A 19,499-nucleotide genomic window follows, 5' to 3' on the forward strand; every position below is an offset into this window, starting at 1 on the left:
AGAATCACACAAAATTGTTTTTGGCTGTGGCTAGATTAGCACTTGCTGCATGCACTATTACGTGACTGCTGCATTGTAGAGCGTAGGTGTATTGGGGAGAATGATCAAGCTAAAAATACCTGGGGCAAAATCATAATCTCTCTGCCAAAATCTAGGAATTTTGAAATGGTTCACCTTACTCAGGTGCTGTTTTGCTAAATGTGTAATTTAATGTTTAACAGTTTCTGTTCATTGTTTCATTAGTGATATATTAAAAGTTAATTTTACACGGAAAAAAATTGTGGTAGTCATTGTCTTGACTAGCAAATCTAAAAGTTCCATTCAATGTCTGATGGATCATAAAAAATGCTGTTTTCTTGGAGTGGGGAACAGGGATTAAAGAAAAGCTTTCACCAAGACATACTTTTGTTAGAAATAAGACCTGTCTTTTTTTCCCTGGAGTCAGTTGGTCTTTTGGCAAAGATCAGGTCTTTTGCACAGAACACCTTTTTGTTCAGAACAAGTTCTCCACTTAAGAAATCCAGACCAACAGCTTCAGGAAAGCATGGAAGTCTAAAATCAGGAAATAGCATGTTGGTTTTTCTTAAAGCCTTAAAGTTTTGTTTTTAATTTATAGAACTACTTTTTGTAAAGATCACGTAGATAGTGGTATTTGTGGGAGGATTTGTTTTATGCTGTCAGTGGAGGGTTCATGCACTCACATACCCCAAAAGAAAGGAAAATAATGAGAGGTATTTTAATCAATATTGGACAGGAAAGTTACAAAATACATAATGATACCTAATGAGAAATAGCTGATAAACTTGTTGTAACTGCCTTGTGAAATTGTAATTTCACATTCTACTCTGCCTTTAGACCAGTTTGCAAAGGACTTCAGGGTTGGGGTTTTCTCTTTCCTTTTTCTCTTTATTCTTTTGTTCTTTATGCTTCATTAAGTTCTTTAGATAAATTTTCACTTTCCAAATTGGGGATTTAAACTGTTTTCAGGTAAAGAGTTCCTCTAAGAAACCTTTGTGTTTCTGTGTGCATAATGTCAGATGTGATATGGCAGTCCCTTACAACCTGTCTTCTAAAAGCTGGGCTATTATTAGAAAAGAGCATGCTTTACTCCAATTTTGTAGCTGTGTAAAATATTTCATACTAGGTGCAGGTATTCTACACAGATAATATTTGTTATTTTCATAAAATTTCTGTAGAGTCCAAGTTTATTACTCCATTTACCTGACTGCTTTCTGAGAGACACACAGAACCTTTTCCTGTCATGTTGATCTCAAATATACAGTCTTGAGTATATCTTGCTTCATTTATTCTGCCATGGTGGAGATGTGTACTGAACACCTTGGGGGGGAAAAAAATTGAATTTTTTTCCTTCCTTTACTACCTTAATAAATCTATCTAAAATGAGCTTTCATTTAACATTTGACAAAGATGTTTTCACTGAGTTTTATATTTATACATTGTTTAGCTTCAGCTTAGCCCTTTCAGCTGTTGCTCATCTGAACTGGATGCTGCCTAAATAGCATTTTGATGTAATTTATATTTTCATCAGTATTCAGAGATGAATTATGGTATCTGATACAATATAATTCTTGTAATCATCCAAGGCTGATTTATCAGTTCCACTGATAAAAGTCCTTCTCAGTGGAAAAAACCAATAAAACCAGGAAAACTCCATATGAAACTCATCATCTTAGATTTGATTGGGTGCAAACCTCCTTTTGGCTAAAATCCTGTGCCTGTAACAAAGCATTCATGCTTAGTATGAGTGCCTGAAGCTTTTACTGCAAGTCTTGATTGCTTGGTAGATGTTCTCCATCATCATGTTTCTTGTATAGTTGCGCGGTAAAGATTTTTTAGTATCTTTAAATACATGCAGAAGACACCAACCTTGTTTTGGTTTTATGACACCAGAGTCCTATCCCGACAATTTCTGAAGAGGTGTGGTTCACATGTGGTTCCTGTGAGCAGTGCTGAAAGACTCTAAACAAGTCACAGCACTCTGAACAAGTGGTGTCTACTTCTGTTCCTGTGGTCTTTCAGTTACTGATATACTGGGTAATCCTGTTTCTAACATAATACAAAAAGGATCAAGACTTTTAGAAGTTGAGTTCTTTTTATCTAATGTATTATTACTTTATAAGTTAAGTATTTTATAATTTTAAAAGTACATTTAATTTGTATTCATTCAATTTGCTGTAGAGGAATTTTAATGTCTGATAGATGTATGTTCTGGTTGTGTTTACTGAATGATTGAAATTAGAGTTGGTTAAAGTGTTGCTTGAATATTACTTAAATAATTCTGTTTTGTTGTAGCCAAAAAAGAAAACTAAGACATTCAATCCTCCAATCCGTAGAAACTGGGAAAGTAATTACTTTGGGATGCCCCTACAGGATTTGGTTACACCTGAGAAACCAATACCTCTGTTTGTTGAAAAATGTGTGCAATTCATTGAAGATACAGGTAAGATAGGAGGACTGTTAGAGGAAAGACTTTCTCATTTTGCCTAATGAGTAAAATCTTCTCATTTCCTGTTTTAAAGTACTTTTAGAATTTTATCATAGATATAAGTAATTGTGAGCTAGGCACATTTGAAAAGCAGAATGTGTTTTCTAAATTTTATGCTTAATATGTGATGGTTTTTTGACTTCTTTTATATACTTAAGTACTTTTTGACAAATGTCTGACGTTTAACATGTTCCCTGTAATTTAAAAAACTTATATAATTTTCTAATGCCAAATGAAATTTAACCAAATGGCAGTCCAGTCTTACATGTGTCACTGTTGCCACTGTGTTTTACTTCATGTGTTTGAAAGCTCTGAAATTCACCTTTTCCAGTTATAGAAAACAGGTACTTTAAATGGCTTCTGGCTTGGTATGATTAGTCAGCTTGTGTTCTTGATTTTGAAGGTAAACCTGGTTTTGCATTTTAACTTGTTTCAGAGACAGAAACACTTATTTTCTAAATACTGTGTAATTCTCCATGAAAAATGTTAATCTGTTTAAGATGTAATTTCCCAGTTGAATGTGAAATATTAACATGTTTGTGTTTGGAGTGAAATTTCACAGTACGGTTTTCTCTGTCTCCTTTCTCCCTGGCTTCCTGGTTGTGTGTTTGTCCTGCTTTCAGCCTATTTACTGTGTGACCATGAGGCAAGTAGGACGATTTTGCTGGTCAAACAGAAGACTACTGTTAGGAGTGGGGATTTGTTTTGAGGTTTGGGAGTGATGTGTGATTGGGTTTTGTTTGGGGTTTTGTGAGAAGTTTTTTGTTTGTTTTTAAAGATTGTGAGCACTAGTTTTCTGTTAGCTTCCTTGCTCTGAAGTTTTGTAAGTGCTATATTGCTCTATTTGAAGTAAATGACAGTGTGACTGAACTGAAACATGTGCAGGACCATCTTTTGATGTGTGTCTGCAATGGGGTGTTGTTTAGTGCAAGGTAAAACAGCATTTTTTTCTAAATTTGCTTAGATCTCTAATACAGTTTTGGCTGTAAGATGATAGCAGTTTTAGCAAGAGTATAAAGTTTTTCTTTCTTATAGTAAAATTCAGTTTTGGTGCCATCTGTAAGAATAGTGTTTTGAAATAATTACCACAGGTGGTAAGCCTTATAGCTGTTTTTGAAGACTTGCATACTGCATTATTGCAGTCAAAAAATCAGGTGAAACCTCAGACACTGATCTTTTTGTAGTCAGAGATATTAGTATAGATCTGTCTTTAACCTTTACTTTCTATGGATTAAAGGTAAGAGCTGTATTTTCTGCCCTCTTTTGCTTTTTCTACCTCACTCAGTTAAAAATGGGAAAGGAGGACGAAGGGCAAGAAGTAATAGAGTGGCATAGGCAGTTTAATATGTTTATGTTGTGTTTGCTGTTTTCTGTAGCAAAAAAATCCCCAAAACAAATTTATAGGTAATTTATAGGTGAGTCACTATCATTGGTGTTCTTTAAAAGTGGCTACATACAGCTACTATGCATAGCTGTATAAAACAGATATTAACTGGTATTGAAGACCAATTTCAAGAGTTTGTGGAATCTAGCAGTAATTTAATTTTAGCATGTTTCACTTTTTAAGAATACTTTCAAACAACAAATTTATAAGTCCAGTTCTAAAAGTTTTATTTGCTTAAAAGTATTGCCATATTTGTGGTAAACTTTCAAAAGAAAGTATTTCTCCCAAAGAATTTTCACCAGCTTGTGGGTGAGAGAGAGAACTGTAATAGTGTGGGAACATTATTTGTTGTCTTTTTCTTGCCTTGTAACCATCAAACCATACAACCAGCCAAAAGAGTTAGCACATCTGTTTTCAAGACCTGTCTTGGGAAAATAAGATGCTGGGTTAAGCTGCTATGTGTTCAAAATGTAGGGTCTCCTCAAAAGTGGTGGCTCAGAAGGCACTTTTCCATTAGTAGCTGCATTATGTATATGTTAGTTCAATCCTGGAATGTTACTGTATGCCTGGAGAATTTTAATTCTGCCCATAAATGTAAGCTGGACAAACATCGTGCCCTCTGTGTAGTTTGTGACTGTGAAGACACTAGTTGTCTTCCTAGTTTTGTTAAGCCCTTAGAACAAAACCTCTACTTTTGATCTGTGTTGAAATTTTCTTTCTCCTACTCTGGATTCTGTGTAAGTAGGTTTGGTGTTGTTTTCAGCTTCCATACTTGGCTGTGGCAGTTTTATTTCTGGTGTGTATTATTTTTATACTGGATTAATATGCTGCAGGTATTTGAGTTTCAAGCAGGATTCTGATAGAATGGATTTATTGCCTTTGAGAGAAAAGAATGTTCACTTGCATTGTCTTCACATCCTGTACTGAGATAGACTCACATCATTGACTTTGGGACTGTCTGGGAAAATTCCACAGATCTGGTTTTGGAGATTATCAGTCTGCACAAGGCAAGCCAGGACCTGTTGGCTCCAGGCTGGAGTTCAGAATGGAACCATTCCTGTATGGTAAAGCTGCTTGGCCCTGGGGAGTCATTCAGTACTCATCTGTCTCTTAGCTAGTTAGCCTGCTGTCAGTTTGAACTGCACTGAAAACCAGTGTTTATTATCACTGTCTTTTTAACCAAGAAGTGCAGTCTTTTCCAACCCAGCTCATCTGTGTATTTCTCTTACAGAGGATGTAATTGTTTAGTGTTTCCTCTTCAGGTACTTTCATGCTGTTCAGCTCCTTCCTATGTCATTTGGATTGTGGCTGAATTTGTGAAGATGTGATTAATCTCGATTTGAAGGGCTAATCTTAATTTTTAATGTTTCCTATTTCTGTCTCATGAAATTATACAAGGCAATGCTTTGTACCCACACATTTAAATTTTGACTGAGGCTAGAAAGTCCACAGTGTGAAGAACAGTTTTGTCTATTTCAGATGCCTAGATGAGACAGTAGTACCTTAAAGTGCCTTTGAAGATTCTCACTTCACCATAAACCTTAAAGAATTGAGCACATGCAGAAAATACCATTAGCTTTTTGTTTTACCATAATGTTCTGGAATATCCTCACCAAAAAAAAAAAAAAAAAAAAGAAAAAAAAAAGAAAAAAAGTGCGTATCAGTAGAAGAGGGACAGTCTGCAAAAACTAAAGTAAATTCAGGAGCTAAAAAGTTCTAGTCTCTTATAAATCAACAGATTTTTTTTCCTTCTGAAAAAACCCCCCGTGTATTTCCTGTCAAGGTAAAGGGTGATCTGGTAAAGATAAGGGATCCTAAGTCTGTGCTTATAGGTGAAGGTTATTGTCTCTGTGTTCCTCTGTAGTATTTTTCGACTAAAGGCTTTATTCTAAACTTGTTTACCTTTACTGAGCCAACCAATTAGTTTTTGAAGTAAAATACAGAGCTTGAATCCCCTCATAATCTTTTTGATAGTATTGGAAGCAGAAACTGGGGGGCAGGTTAATACCTGAGTAGATGTAAAGCTGGTAAACTGTGAATGTGTTAGAACCTCCATTTCACAGCAGTCTGCACTGCCACTGGTACTGAGAGCACAAAGCAGCAATAGCACATAATTCTGGGTTTTGTGGAATCTATTGATTAAAAACAAATCACAATACCATGTGAGAACATCTTAAATTTCATACCACTGTCACTTCTGGATAAGAAAGGAGGAAAGATTCGCTAAATATTGTAAAAGAATTTTGCTTCTGTGCTTCTATGTTGTCCATGATTATAGGAAAGCCTTTTTTTCTATCCAAGCCTTTAATTTTTGAATCCATTGTAATTATAGCAGGATGAGTAATATTTTGGTTGGTTGTCAGAGCTCTTTCTTGGTTCACTGAACAAGAAGGTCAAAAGATTTTTTTTTTCTTTCAGGTAAGTAACTTGCCAATGGTGAATTACCAAGTTTTCCACTAAGCCTCTTGATATAAATATATAATGTTTTCAAGAAAACTGATTTTTGGTAAAGATATTGTGATCTTACCTGTAACCTTTTACGGACTTTATGAACACTTTCCTGTCACTCGTGACATGTATGATATTTGTGTGCTTTTACCTCTGTCACATCCGTTGCAAATTGTTTTTTAACTTGCCCATGAGGGCAGCTATATAAATTGACTGTCATTGGTTGCTATTTTTGGTTCTGGGCTTCCAAAAGAGCCTTTTGATGATACAGTTGTCCTGGCCTGTTTTTTGCTTTCTCCTGATAGCCTGAAAAGAACTTCATTTGGTTGCATCATTTGAAATGAACTTTTAAAGTGTACTGGATTTCTGTAAACTAGGTTTGTGAAAATGTGTTTAGTAAGGAAGCTAGAGTTTTGATTTTTAAGAAAACTGTAGTGGCTGTTTTTGAATAGAAGTGTAATGTTGCTATGCTAAGATATGCTGGAAAATAGATTACCTGCTATTTTTAAATAAAAAAATCCAATGTAGACTATTACCTTTCATAGTGCAACTCATTTTATTTTTTTTTAAATAGAGGTAGCAGAATTGAGATACTTTTTGAAACTAAACGGTTTAGCTGTATGAATTGCATGAATTCTGTGTTTCTCCAAGAGTTATTGTGGAGAGAATAAGGTAGATATTCAATACTCTGAGAAAGAGGAACAGATTTCTGAAGGCTAATTTACTGTCTTCAGCAGAATGTTGATATGGTTTGAATTTTGTATTGCAATGAAGTGGAAATAATTTATTGAATGTCCAGTTGTAAGTGTAAAAAGTGTACGTGTTTATGCCAACTTTCTAGCTTGAGTGTTTCGTTGGTAACATTTTTATGCTGTTTTATATTTCACATTCCTCAAATTTAGTGATGAACTATTCCATGGACCGTTTGTGTACTATTAAACACCTGTTGTTGATTTTTAAGTTTTCCCAAACTTGAAATAGTTCAGGCAAGACTATTTATGCTAACTGATACTATTAGCTGATGAAGTTTTTCTTTAATATTTCAGAATTTTTTTGTATTTTGGATTTACTTTTTCTATTTGTTCCTGCATTGGTGAAAAGTTCGGTATAGATTATATTTCATTCTGTTTTACCAAGGAAGGAGACATGAAATTAACATTACAAATACTAGCAGTTTTGCCATTGAGTCCACATAGTTCTTGCTGATACTCAACTTTAATATCAGTATTTTAATGTTTTTTTGTTCCTCTGAGTTTTCATATGTTTTTAATTTATTAGACACTATTGTTATCCATGTACTTCATTGACCAGATTATAAATTTTAGATTCCATACTTCATAGAAAACTGATAACATTGAGTCTTAATTGTATATGAAATAATTTAGCAAAGAGAAGCTTATTAGAAGGAATTGGTTTTAATAATTTAGTTACTCAGTTTATGTAAGACAAAGAATGGAATAAAGATGGAAGAAGGAATTTGACAGAGCTAAATGTCTCTATCTCACATGGTTCCTATGGAGAACTACAAGTGAAATTAAAAATTGTGTACCTGGTATATGTACAATAATTACTGCTTTTGATACTGAGACCATTTTTGTAATGCTCCTAAATTTACAGTTTTGGGATAATTCATGTAAAAGCATATTGCCTTCTTAGAATTTCCTTCAAACCTAGCTTACACCATGGTCTTTTATGCTGAATCTGCTGTGAGGCTAGATTTTTACACTGACAGTATAGATAAGGAAAACTTTGTCACCAGAGAATGAGGTTTGGTAGGAATAGGCAAAGAAAATTAATCAGCAGTGCTTGTTGTGGTAAAGAAATCATTGAAATATATTCCTAGTGGCTGGAAAATCCAGAAATCCAAGACTGATTATTGATTTTATTCAAGGGGCTTGGGAGAGCTAGAAGGTTTTAGGAACCTGTTGTGTTGGGCAGGGAGAGCAGAACAGGTCACCCCCTTGGCCTGGTGTATGAGTTTCTGTCACTTTTCATTTTGGGCACTTTTCAGATGTCTCTGAATCAGCAAAACTGGTAAAAGTCCTGCTGTGTAGTATTACAGCTGGTAAGTTAACAGACAAATATGTGCCGAAACAAGTGTAAGGCAGGGAGCAGGAGCAAGGGAAGGACAGAAGCAGTGATTGGTGAGGCAGGGGAGTGAGACCATTCTCCTCAGTCATATTGTTCAGTTAAGTTGACTCAGCTGCCCATGAAGCTTTATGTTTAGCAAAAAACGCTCACAGGCCATGACTGTTACTCTTGATTCTGGCTTAAATAGCTCCACAACACATTTTGTACCCACATCAAGTTGGTGAGTGTTTCTAGAGTGGGTGGTGTGGTTAATGTATTTAAGACCTGGGCTTCTGCTCAAGGGAACATAGACAAGCTGGAGGAATGGGATAGCAGGACCCTGAAGGAATTCAGTGAGGACAGATGCCAGGCCTTTCAACTAGAATTTCGAGGACTAAACCCCTGCAGTAGTACATGCTGAGCACTTGACTGAGTCCATATCAGTGCTAAAGAAAAGGATCTTGTGGTCATGGTGGAGAATAGGCTGATCGTTCCTTCTGTATTGGACTGTCCTAGTAGAAGGGCAGGCACTACCACAGTAGATAATGGTTACTAATTTTTGTTCTACACCTGTTGGATATCATCTGAAACGCTGCAAGAAAGGTGTTGACAAACTTGAGTCTAGCAAAAGAGGGTCAGGGGCTGGAGTTCCTAATAGGTAGGTTTATTCAGCTTGGAGAGAAGGACGCTGAGGAGGTACACAGAAGCAGCTTCCCATACCTATGAGGAGGTTACTGATAAGGTGCAGCTAGGCTAAAGAACTGAAGTACAATGTCATTAACTTAGGAGCTTCTAATTAGAAAGAAGGGGAATACTTGCTCTGAAGGTTATTAAAGCACTGGTTCAGTTTACCCAGAGAGATTGTGGGGTATCTTGGAGATACTAAAGGGAAGTTTAGATAAGCATCCGAATCTGAGTTTAGTGTTGACTGTTATTTGGGCAGGAGGTTGCAGTAGATGTTCTTCAGAGAATTCCTTCCGTGATCACTTCAAAATTGGCATAGAATAGGTTTCAGTAGTTAGAAGACTGTACACCAGTTTGTTTTGTAACTTTGGAATTAATCAACAGAGAAGAAATAAACTCCAGAGGGTAAAACAGGCATCAGTCATTTCTCCTGATGGAAGACTGACTACCAGACAGGGGAGGAGCGCATGCATTAATTTAGTATTGCGAGAGAATCACTGAAAACTGTAAACAAATAATGTTTTGAAATACTTATGAAACACATGTCGTGCACTTGAGTTGTATTGCTAATGAGGTATCTCTTCAAAGGAAGCATCATGGGAATTATATAAAGAATTCCTAAACAAGGCAGGTAGAACCAAGATGCCAGGGTATGTACGATAGTTATGCTGCTCCATTTATTCCCTCAGCATTCTCAGACCCAAAGTGACCAAGCAGCTATATGCCTGGAAAACTGCAGTGCTTTCAGTTGTCACCCATTTTTAATGATGCAAAGAATGCACCTACCTTTTCCTAGGCACGTGCATAATGTCATGTTAATTGTAGTCTTGTATTCTTGTTTTGAAATGGGCAGGCCGTAAAATAGGGGCTTGAATGACACTTCATAAAATGATTGAGACCTTGTTTAATAATCAGTTAGTGTAAATTATGGAAATGTTAATTCAGCTTTGGAGAGCTTCGTACTGTAAGGGTCATTCTAAAAGTGCTGTTTATTTCCTTACAGTGCTTATTGAACATTTCAATATGCTATAGATTGTTTTATTGCAAGAAGCAGCAAGGCACTTATTTTTGGTTCTGATTTTCAGTATGTGAGTTGAATGTCATGGGACTTTAAATGTCAGTGTTGGTAAGGACACATAAATATGTTTTATATAAGTAAAGCTAATGAGATTCTTACTTTGTCTTCTTTGCTCAGTAATTATAGATTTTCTAGGTGTACATAGAAATTACTGGTTTGGATCAGTAAATTGGCGGTTCCTTTAGTCTTGTGTTGTAGCATAGGGGTTGAAAAGAGGTATACCAGATCAATCCATGGAGTAAAATTAGAGAAATATACAGATCACCAAATTTGCAAAGATAAGTGTGGGAATGATAGTCTCAGCTATTGTAGTGGAGAATGAAAAGTTCCATTGGCCACTGTAGAGGAAGGAATTGAACTGGGAGAGACAGATTTGCTGTGATTGTGGCATGTATTCAGAAACACAGACAGAACATGATAGTGGAACCTGGCTGTGGATGTTGTTAGCAGACACTCTGACTTTTCAGCAGTCTAAATGTTAGTATAGCTGTTGTCACTTGGGAAAAGGCTTTGAAATCATCATAGACAGCTCTCTGGAAAATTAAACTCTCTGTACTTGCTATCAAGCAAGCAAAAAAAAGAGTAAGTGTTATGGAGGAAGAAAAATAATGCTATTACATAATGCCATGCTATAAACACAATTCTGATGCAGGTTGCTATTTGGTTCAGCCTTTCTGAGAATGGGAAAGAATTGGAAAAGATAATACATATGGGAGTAATAGTAACTCTTGGATAAAGATGCACCAAATTGATTAGCTTAGAACATTTCTGGGGAAATTACATAAATTTAAAAAACTGGCACTGGGAAAATGTAGAGAAGTTACTGCTTCTTGTTGAGAAAAAAAATTGTACAAACTTCAAGTACTGAGCATAAACTCAGTGTGCTTTCATAATGTACATTCTGGAATGACAAAACTGCATTCACCGTGTTGTAAAGACTACAAGTAAATTACTTGAAGGGGTTTTGGTGAATCAGTGAAGGATATATCCTCAGGTGGCTATTGCAACACCTTTTTCAAATGCCTATGTAAACCACCACCTGCAGAAAGCTGGGAGGATATACTACAAATAGATTGCTGGCAGATTTTGGTTTTTCCTCTCCTGTCCTTTCTACATCTCTCCTCAGGCATATACTACATAGTGTATGGTATGGAAAATGGATATTGTGCCAGGTAGACTCTGTTCTTCCCTTATGCTGAAGTTACAATGTTCCGCGGAGGAAGCAAGTTGTGGAAATATTTTGGAGCCTAAGAGTGGGAGTGTCCTACAGACTGATCAGGCACATAGGTGCAGATCCACCTTACCATTTTCTCTGAAGTGCTTTGAACTCCACATGGTGAAGTTCCAGTTAGATGTGATGGAGCCCTGGTCACAACTGGCAGCACAAAAGAAGGTGCAAGAGAATTTATTAGGCACTAGGAGGTACTTTGGGAAAAGAGTAGTTTAGGTGGAGGGGATGTGCACTGCCTCGAAATAAATATTGGTTATTGTGATGTGATGTAAGGAGGATCTAGTTATTTAAACATAGAAGTGTTGTAAAGCTAGCTAGAGTAAAAACATGGAAAAAATTTCTGAAAAATCAAGAGGTTTGCAGATGAAGGAACCTAATTTTTAAAATGCTGTCAGAAAAAAGAAATGTTGAGTGCTTTCTATCTCTCGCTCTTTTATTATAGATACACACAGATACCACACCAGAGCATATGTCTCCAGAGGAGCCAGTTCAAGTATTCAAGGTTTATACACTCCTACTAAACAGTGACTGGGTCAGATTTCTCAGAAACTGCTATTGCAGCACATGCAGTTTCCTTTGTGCAGAAAGACATTGAATTGTAATTGGATAAAGCAAAGACTAACCTGAGGCGATAGGGTCTCCAATGGAGAATTCTCTCATACTAGACAAAGAGAATCTTGATCTAGCTGGTTCTTATCTACCAGTGGTCTTTTGTATTTATTTACGGCTTTTGGAAGAGGAATGTAAAGTGTTTCTGGCTGTGATCACACTTAAAACATTTGGGACCTTTTCTTAAAGGCATGCTTGAAACTCCTTTCAAGATGTGAAAATCACTGAATCATTGAAGCCACTTTTTGCCCTGTGCCACCAAATTCCACCTTCTGGTGGTGTTTAAGGATATCAGTGAACAAGGCTCAGATTTTTTGAAGGGGCCGTTGAGGTGGGTATTTACAAGAGGAAAACGCTTGGCTATGGAATTGGAAAGCTAGATGATGGACATGGAAGTTTATTGAAGAAGTGCTTACTGAATTATCCTTGGTACAGCCAGTAAAGAGATGTGTTGTTGAGACATGAAGAAGAAAATAATCCTTCTGAACCAGTCAAGTGCTTTCTGTACTTCGAACATTTTAATAGGATTCCTAATGGTTCTTGGTAACTTTAAAGACACTTAAAAGATGGGTTGTAGTGTGACAGAGCAGTTAAGTATTGATCTGATGATCTAAAATGCATTCAGGTATTGGCCTATGATGGCAAAAGGCCAAGAGGTTTCATAAGGCTGTGAAACCTGTGAATTGTTAATAAACCCATGTAGTGTTATGGAAATCTGGTGTATGGTTAATTTTGCACCCATAAAGGTAACTTGAAGAATTACGGAACTATAAATTGTTTATATTCCTTAGTAGGTTCTAAATATAAAAAGAAAAATGTCTTGGGTAATGGTGTGATTATCAGGATGAACTTTCTCATTCAGTGAGTAGCTGTGGGCAAAAAAAGATAGCGTTGTGGTAGGAAGCATAATCACTGGAGTGGAGTGTGCAAGTATGTGTGTGTGCCTAATTAAGGTGCACTGTTCAGTGTTTGCCTTAAAAGGCTGATGGAATTATGACAACTCTGTAACATGTGGTAAAACAAAGTAATAATGAGAAGCTTGGGGAACCTCTGCTTCCTAGCACCTTTCTCCTTTTCCCCTTTTCCCCCACCCTTAAAGAAAAACTTGTAAATGATGTGATAATTTACCTTAGATAAGAAGTGAAGAGAAAGGGATTCGAAGTTTATAAAATATAAATGGTAAAAGGGAAAGCATGGTGGAAGATTAAGTTCTTGTCGTATACAGGAGTGTGTTACACCATGAAATTAAAAGAGCAGGATTCAGTTACAAATACTTGATTTTTTTTCCCTGCAGAGTATTTTTACTGTGTTGTTGCTTGCCATAATAAGTTGTTAAGCCCAAACTGTGAAGATGGTTTTTAAAAATATAGATGTTGTGAGTACCACAGAATTTAGGTTTTTGATTATTAAAAAAACAGTGCAAATAACAACAGCCTAATAGAGATCAGTAAGAGAATAATTTTGGGTACATTATTCAACAAATATCTGCATCAGAGTCTTGTTATCCTACAATGTAATTTCCTCTGATTCATTTTAAATGGAGTAATGGACTCAATAGACAGCTGACAGTGTTTTGGTAATCCTATATTACTGTAATCGTAAATGTGTTAACTTTTTAGGCACTTAAGAAATATATTCCTACTTTTGATTTCTGAATTAGTAGTAATAACTGGTTCCGCTTTGCTTTATGGTATATAAACTTGCTTTTTAATATTTATTTTTCCTCTTCTTCTAAGGGTTGTGTACTGAAGGCCTGTACCGTGTTAGTGGAAATAAAACAGATCAAGACAACATTCAGAAACAGTTTGATCAAGGTAATCAGAGATTTTATTATTTAACGCCAAAACGGACCATGACTTCTCCATAGATTTATCACAGTGAAATACAGAAGGATTGCACTTTGAAACCAACTTCCATAGCACTGTGTCCTTAATGCTCTGGTGGGTTGTGTTGGTGTAGTCCAGGTTATTACCAGTAAAACTCCAAGGATGGAAGGGAAATCTTGTTGCAGCTGGCTTAAGTGCTGCTAAAATATTATCTAGGTGGTATTTGAAGGTTTGAAAGAGTTTAAGTGCAGTCTTAGCTGCTCCTTGTGTTAACAGTTCATCAGTCCTAGGCATTAAGACATTCACTTCTGCTTCTTATTGCCCCACAGATAGTAATTCTTGATACTTTGGTGAAAGCTCTTAAGTAATACGCATTACCAATTCAGTCTGGAAAATTTCTAGCACAGCCTTTGTCACTGTATAGTGAAATGTGCTTTGTGGTTTAGGTTCTTCACTTTGATGTCTTTTTATTTTAAAATGAAAATATTTATTAAAAATTCTTGGATTTTAATCATGAAGTTGAGTCTGTGAAAAATAGTAAAATATCTCCTAGATGTTAAAGAAAATAAATGTGCTATTTCTTTACGCCTTGCTTTGCTGTTTATCAACATTTTGGGAAGTAGAATTTATAACTACTTACTGGGCAAAGTTGATTAATCAGAAGCCAGTTAATGAGAAACACAAAATCATTCAAGTCTTTGGGGGAGAATTAGACAACTTCATTTTTCTGGTCTTCTACTGTTTTGTAATACTGTCAGATTTTCTTATATTTGATTTCTTGTGGTGTGATAGCAGCTTGTCAATAGGTTCACCTTTTCCTTCCTTATTTAATAATCATTTGGCAAAATTTTAGTTTTCAGTATTTTGAGTAAATTCTTGTTTTCATAAAGTATTATAAGGAATCATAATGGTAGGTTTTACTTAAACTGCTATTTTTTAAATTTTGTTTTGCAGATCATAATATCAGTCTAGAATCAATGGGGGTAACAGTGAATGCTGTGGCAGGGGCTTTGAAAGCTTTCTTTGCAGATCTGCCAGAGCCATTAGTTCCTTACTCTTTGCATCAAGAGTTGTTAGAAACATCAAGTAAGTAATAAATAACCTTTTCTTGATTTAGTTGTGTTATTTCCATTGCCCATATTGCTATTTTTACTTCATTGTAAGTTGAAAGGACTATCTGCACTGAATATTTTCTAAATTCCTTAGACATATGTATTTTTTAATATTCTTTAAAATTAGAAGAATTATATATAATGAGATGAATGTAATAAATTTATTTTTCAAAGTAAGTTTGTAGCTTATTTCTTCTTTTCCTAGAAAATTTAATTGGGAGACATCTGCTTTTTTCCATTTTTTGTTAAGTGATAAAAATGATAAAAGCTCTTGGAGCAGCTTTGCAGTTGTTAATGGGAAAAATCCCTTGAATTCATGAAGTCTTAATTTCAAAGTAGACTTTAAAAATCAGACACATCTATGGGGTATTACGGTAATTCTCTAATTCTCTTAGATTTTTTTTTTCAAATTTTTTTTTAACTTTTGCAAGATGCTTGGTTTTGCCTTACAAACATTTTTCAGATGTTTCATAGTATTCCTGTCTTTGAAATTAATGTCTTGTATTGGCAGCAAGCTGTTCAACATAACAACCACCACACTTTTTTTCCAGAATACGACTGTGATGTACAATATTCCAAAGTATTTTTTGTTCAAAACATGGAAACAGTAGTGTAAGCCTATGGTTTGGGCCTGGACTTGATTAATATATTAGCTCATTAGAAATTTTGTGTTTTCTTATAATATCTGTAAATACCTATTTCTGGTGTTTCTGCTGTACTTTTTGGGCATATTGCTTGTTTAATGTGGTTACTTTGGTTTTTTTTCTTAAAAGTATAACAGTTAAATTCTAGTCAAAACATGAAATAGCTTAGAATAGAAATGTAATTACTATTTTAAAATGCCATTATTATGTCATTAAATTTATATTTGGGATATACTGGACTGTATTTAACATTTTTTCTATGATATTAGAGTAGATCAAAGTTCTTTGTAGCAATGCAGTCAAGTAACAGAGGGGAACTTTTTATGTATTCCTTTTTATAATATGAATCATCGTTGATTAGAAGCGTATTCTGCAGAATGTATGGATCCACAGCATTAGTTGCTAGGGTTTTTTAAAATGAAATTGTTACTGTATTTCATATTCCTTTCCTACATGTTGGTTATTTCCTGTTCGAAGCATGAATAAAGTCCTTTGGGCCTGTGAAGAATTCCTCTTGTTCTTTAGGCAGCATATTTAAAACAGCTGCACCAGCCCTATTCATAATGTTTTTATTATTTTAATAATTGTGAAGTTTAAGAATATTCTAAGCTCATATGAATGTCTTTCTGTCATAACAGTATGTAAGCAGAGGGAACTCTTTAACAGGAAATGACCCTGTCACATTGTTATTCTACAAGCCAGTAGTAAGCTAGCCAAGTAATTATTTCCTGAACACAGATAAATAATTCTGCTTAAATTCAGGAAAATACTGTAGTGCTTAGTTAAACTTGCAGTGGGTGTACTTAGTGTGCTTAGAGTAACCAGTAAAAACTATAATAAAGAAGTTGCTCTATGGAAATAGGAATTTTATTAAATATTTTCTCATTCAGTATTTCTTTGTGGGTATTTTACCTGTACCATTATACTAGGAAAAGGACTTAGCAACACTTTATTCAGTATGTCTTTCTAGATGTGTCAGAAAATGTCATTTATTTCTATAGAAATCATGGATAAGACAGAACGGCTACACGAGTTAAAAGAGATTGTGAAGAAATTCTACCCAGTGAACTATGATGTCTTCAAATACATAATAACACATCTAAACAGGTTTAGTATTTTTCAGTTTTAAGTTGTGGAAGTTGTTGTATATTTTGTTAAGTTGCAAAAAAGATTGTGTTTTTAACAATGAATTATCTACTAGAATTGAAAATGATACAGTTGAATAATAAAACATAACAGATTTGTTTCTTACATATTAGTGACATATTTATCGGGCATCATTGCTACTATAAAGTTATAAGAATGCTGTTAGTAAGAATGCTGTGCCTAACAAAAGCATGAAAGAATAACTTCACCTATTAATAACTATGCACCAAATTATAACTATTACAGACCCTCCCCCCAGGAAATAATAGCTATTAAAATTGTAGACTAATGTAGGTTTTAAGGAATTCGAGTCATTTGCCCTAAACACCCTCTTTCCCCTCTCCCCCTTCCCCCCTCCTGCCAAAACAGGGTCATCAAAATCAAAAATATAGAGTCCAAACCCTGTGCTGAATAGTAAAATGTAAAACAAAGCTGTAAGTAATAGTAAATTGGTTACACTTGCTTCTTAGATTTTGGCTCTTGCATAGAATTTTTTTTTTTTATATTTAGAAGTTATTTCCAAATTTACTAAAATAGTATTAATAGATGTATATCACATCGTAATCTGAGTTTTAAGTGTACAATATTGTCATAAAAAGAGAGAGAAAAAGACCAGTTAGTTGTGCTTCTTATTCAGCTAAAATGAAATTACTCTTTGAAATCCACTGAATGAGATTGATTAACTGTGTTATTGTTGAGGTTATAAGGGATCTTTGGAGATTATCAAAGCAGTGGGGTTGAACAGAACAGAGTCGATTACAACAGATGCCCAGGATGATGTCCAGTTAGGTTTTCAGTATCTGCAAGAAATGAGATTCCAGTCTCGAAGAACAGCCTATTTCAGTGCTCAGTCACCCTCACAGTAAAGTCTTTTCTTATGCTAAGAGGATTTCCTGTGGGTGTTGCCTTTTGTCCTGTCACTGAACACCACTCAGAATTCTGAGTTCCAAATCATCTTCTTTACACCCTTCTATCAGATATTTAAAATCAATGATAAGACTTTCCCTGAGCTTTTCCTCATCTGGGAGATATTTGATCTCTTAATGATCTTCTTCCTAATGTTCCTTCATTGGGCTCACTCCAGCGTTCATATGTCTGTTGTGCTGGCGAGTCCAGAACTGGATCCCAGACTCCAGATGTGGCCTTTGCAGTGCTGAGTAGAGGGGAAAGATCAGGTCCTTAGACCTGCTGGCAGCGCTCCTAACGCAGCCTAGGGTGCCACAGGGTTACCTGGCTGACTCCTGCTCTGTTTGTTGTCCATCAGGACTTGTCTTTCTCTGTGCAGTGTTACTTTTCAGCCAGGTAATTTTGTGTATAGACATACATACAAGCTTTTCATGACATTTAATTGTTCTGGATTACTGTCCATGTGTTTCTTCAGGTATTCTTAATGATCTAACTGAGCTTGTAGTATAGGGGTAGAAATAAGAACCTTTAACTTATCTACTTAGTCAAGAGGGAGAATATAGGTACTCTCTATTTGCACTTTTCACAGAATGTGTAAGATTTTGGAATTTAGGTGCCTACTTTTACACTTCTTTCCATCACATATACAACTTGCTTAATGTTTATTAAGTTGTCCATTTTGTTTTTCAGAGAAATGCATCATTTTTTCCAGTGTACTCTTGTTCAATACAAATACAGCCCTAAAATAGATAAAACCATATTAATGAACAAATGCCCATATTACAGAACTTCAATATGTGCTTGCAAGTGTCTTAAGTAAAATGAAGCATCTCAGACTTGACAGTTATCAGTTTCCTGAAATGGTAATTCTTAATCAACCTGATAGAAATTTTTGTGGAAGATTGACAGTCTTGGAACTGTCAGAAGTCTTCATCTGGTCACCTATTGGCATAGCACAGCTGAATGTTACAATGTCAAGTACCTAGATTGCTGCAAGTAAAAGTGCTAAACATAATTTTAAAAATTCCTTGGTAGGTTCTAATGCCTGCATATCTACAAACAAATGAAACTTAGTAATCATGGAATTTACTGGAGAACATAAGTGATACACATTGGCCTTTGGTTTCTGGTCTGGTCCTCTCTATTAATGATTTACATTGCAGATCGCTAGTAACAAAATTATCTTTTCTTAAAGAAAGGCTGTCATTTTTTATCTCATTTGCAGTGTCAGGTAGCTGCATTCCATTCAACAAGAAATCTGCTTGGATGTAAGCAACTGCATATGTAGAAAGGTGGATACAGCTGTATACAGATCTTAAAGGCAACTTGTAGCTAAATTCTTGACAGTCTGTATTTATTTTTAAGAGTTTAATTCATGGTAAATTACTGCTGGTGTATAATTAAAATGGAAATGTTGTTTGCCAAATGAATTGTTCATTTAATGAGGTAAAGCAGTCTTCTACATGATGAAAGAGCTCTCATCACCAGCTAATGTTTTAGATGCTTTGTTTTTACATCCTGCATCATTACAGTAAAATATGTGCTATTGTTGTGTAGTTAGTAATGATTGGTGATTGATAGTATTTTGTGTCCACAAGCACAAAACCTGGTTGTTGAAACAAAAGATACAAGTATGGATGAGTAACAAAAGATACGAGACCAATAACTGTAAGAATTCAGTAAATGGCAACAGTGAGATGAATTTTTCATTAGTGTTATAAGAAACTTTCTGAGCATTTCAAGTAATTGTGGCTGATTTACTGTAAGCAGAAGTGAGCTTTTTAAACAGGATAGTGTTGGGTTGACATTGGCTTTTTTGATACTAGTTGTGTTTTATGTATGTTCTTTGGTAACA

At 35.3% G+C, this 19,499-nt stretch overlaps 1 protein-coding gene across 1 annotated transcript in view; it reads left to right on the forward strand.

The window, feature by feature from the left end:
* ARHGAP5 (Rho GTPase activating protein 5) overlaps positions 1-19,499 on the forward strand; it is a 46,573-nt gene that overhangs the window by 21,846 nt on the left and 5,228 nt on the right. The window contains exons 4-7 of the mRNA XM_066188404.1: positions 2,314-2,461; positions 13,747-13,824; positions 14,791-14,922; positions 16,594-16,699. Coding sequence (XP_066044501.1) covers positions 2,314-2,461; positions 13,747-13,824; positions 14,791-14,922; positions 16,594-16,699 — 464 coding nt within the window. The remainder of the gene's footprint in view (positions 1-2,313; positions 2,462-13,746; positions 13,825-14,790; positions 14,923-16,593; positions 16,700-19,499) is intronic.

Source organism: Chamaea fasciata, unplaced genomic scaffold, assembly GCF_029207755.1.
Source record: "Chamaea fasciata isolate MVZ Bird 193981 ecotype frontalis unplaced genomic scaffold, bChaFas1.0.hap1 SCAF_7, whole genome shotgun sequence".
Lineage (NCBI taxonomy): Eukaryota > Metazoa > Chordata > Aves > Passeriformes > Sylviidae > Chamaea > Chamaea fasciata.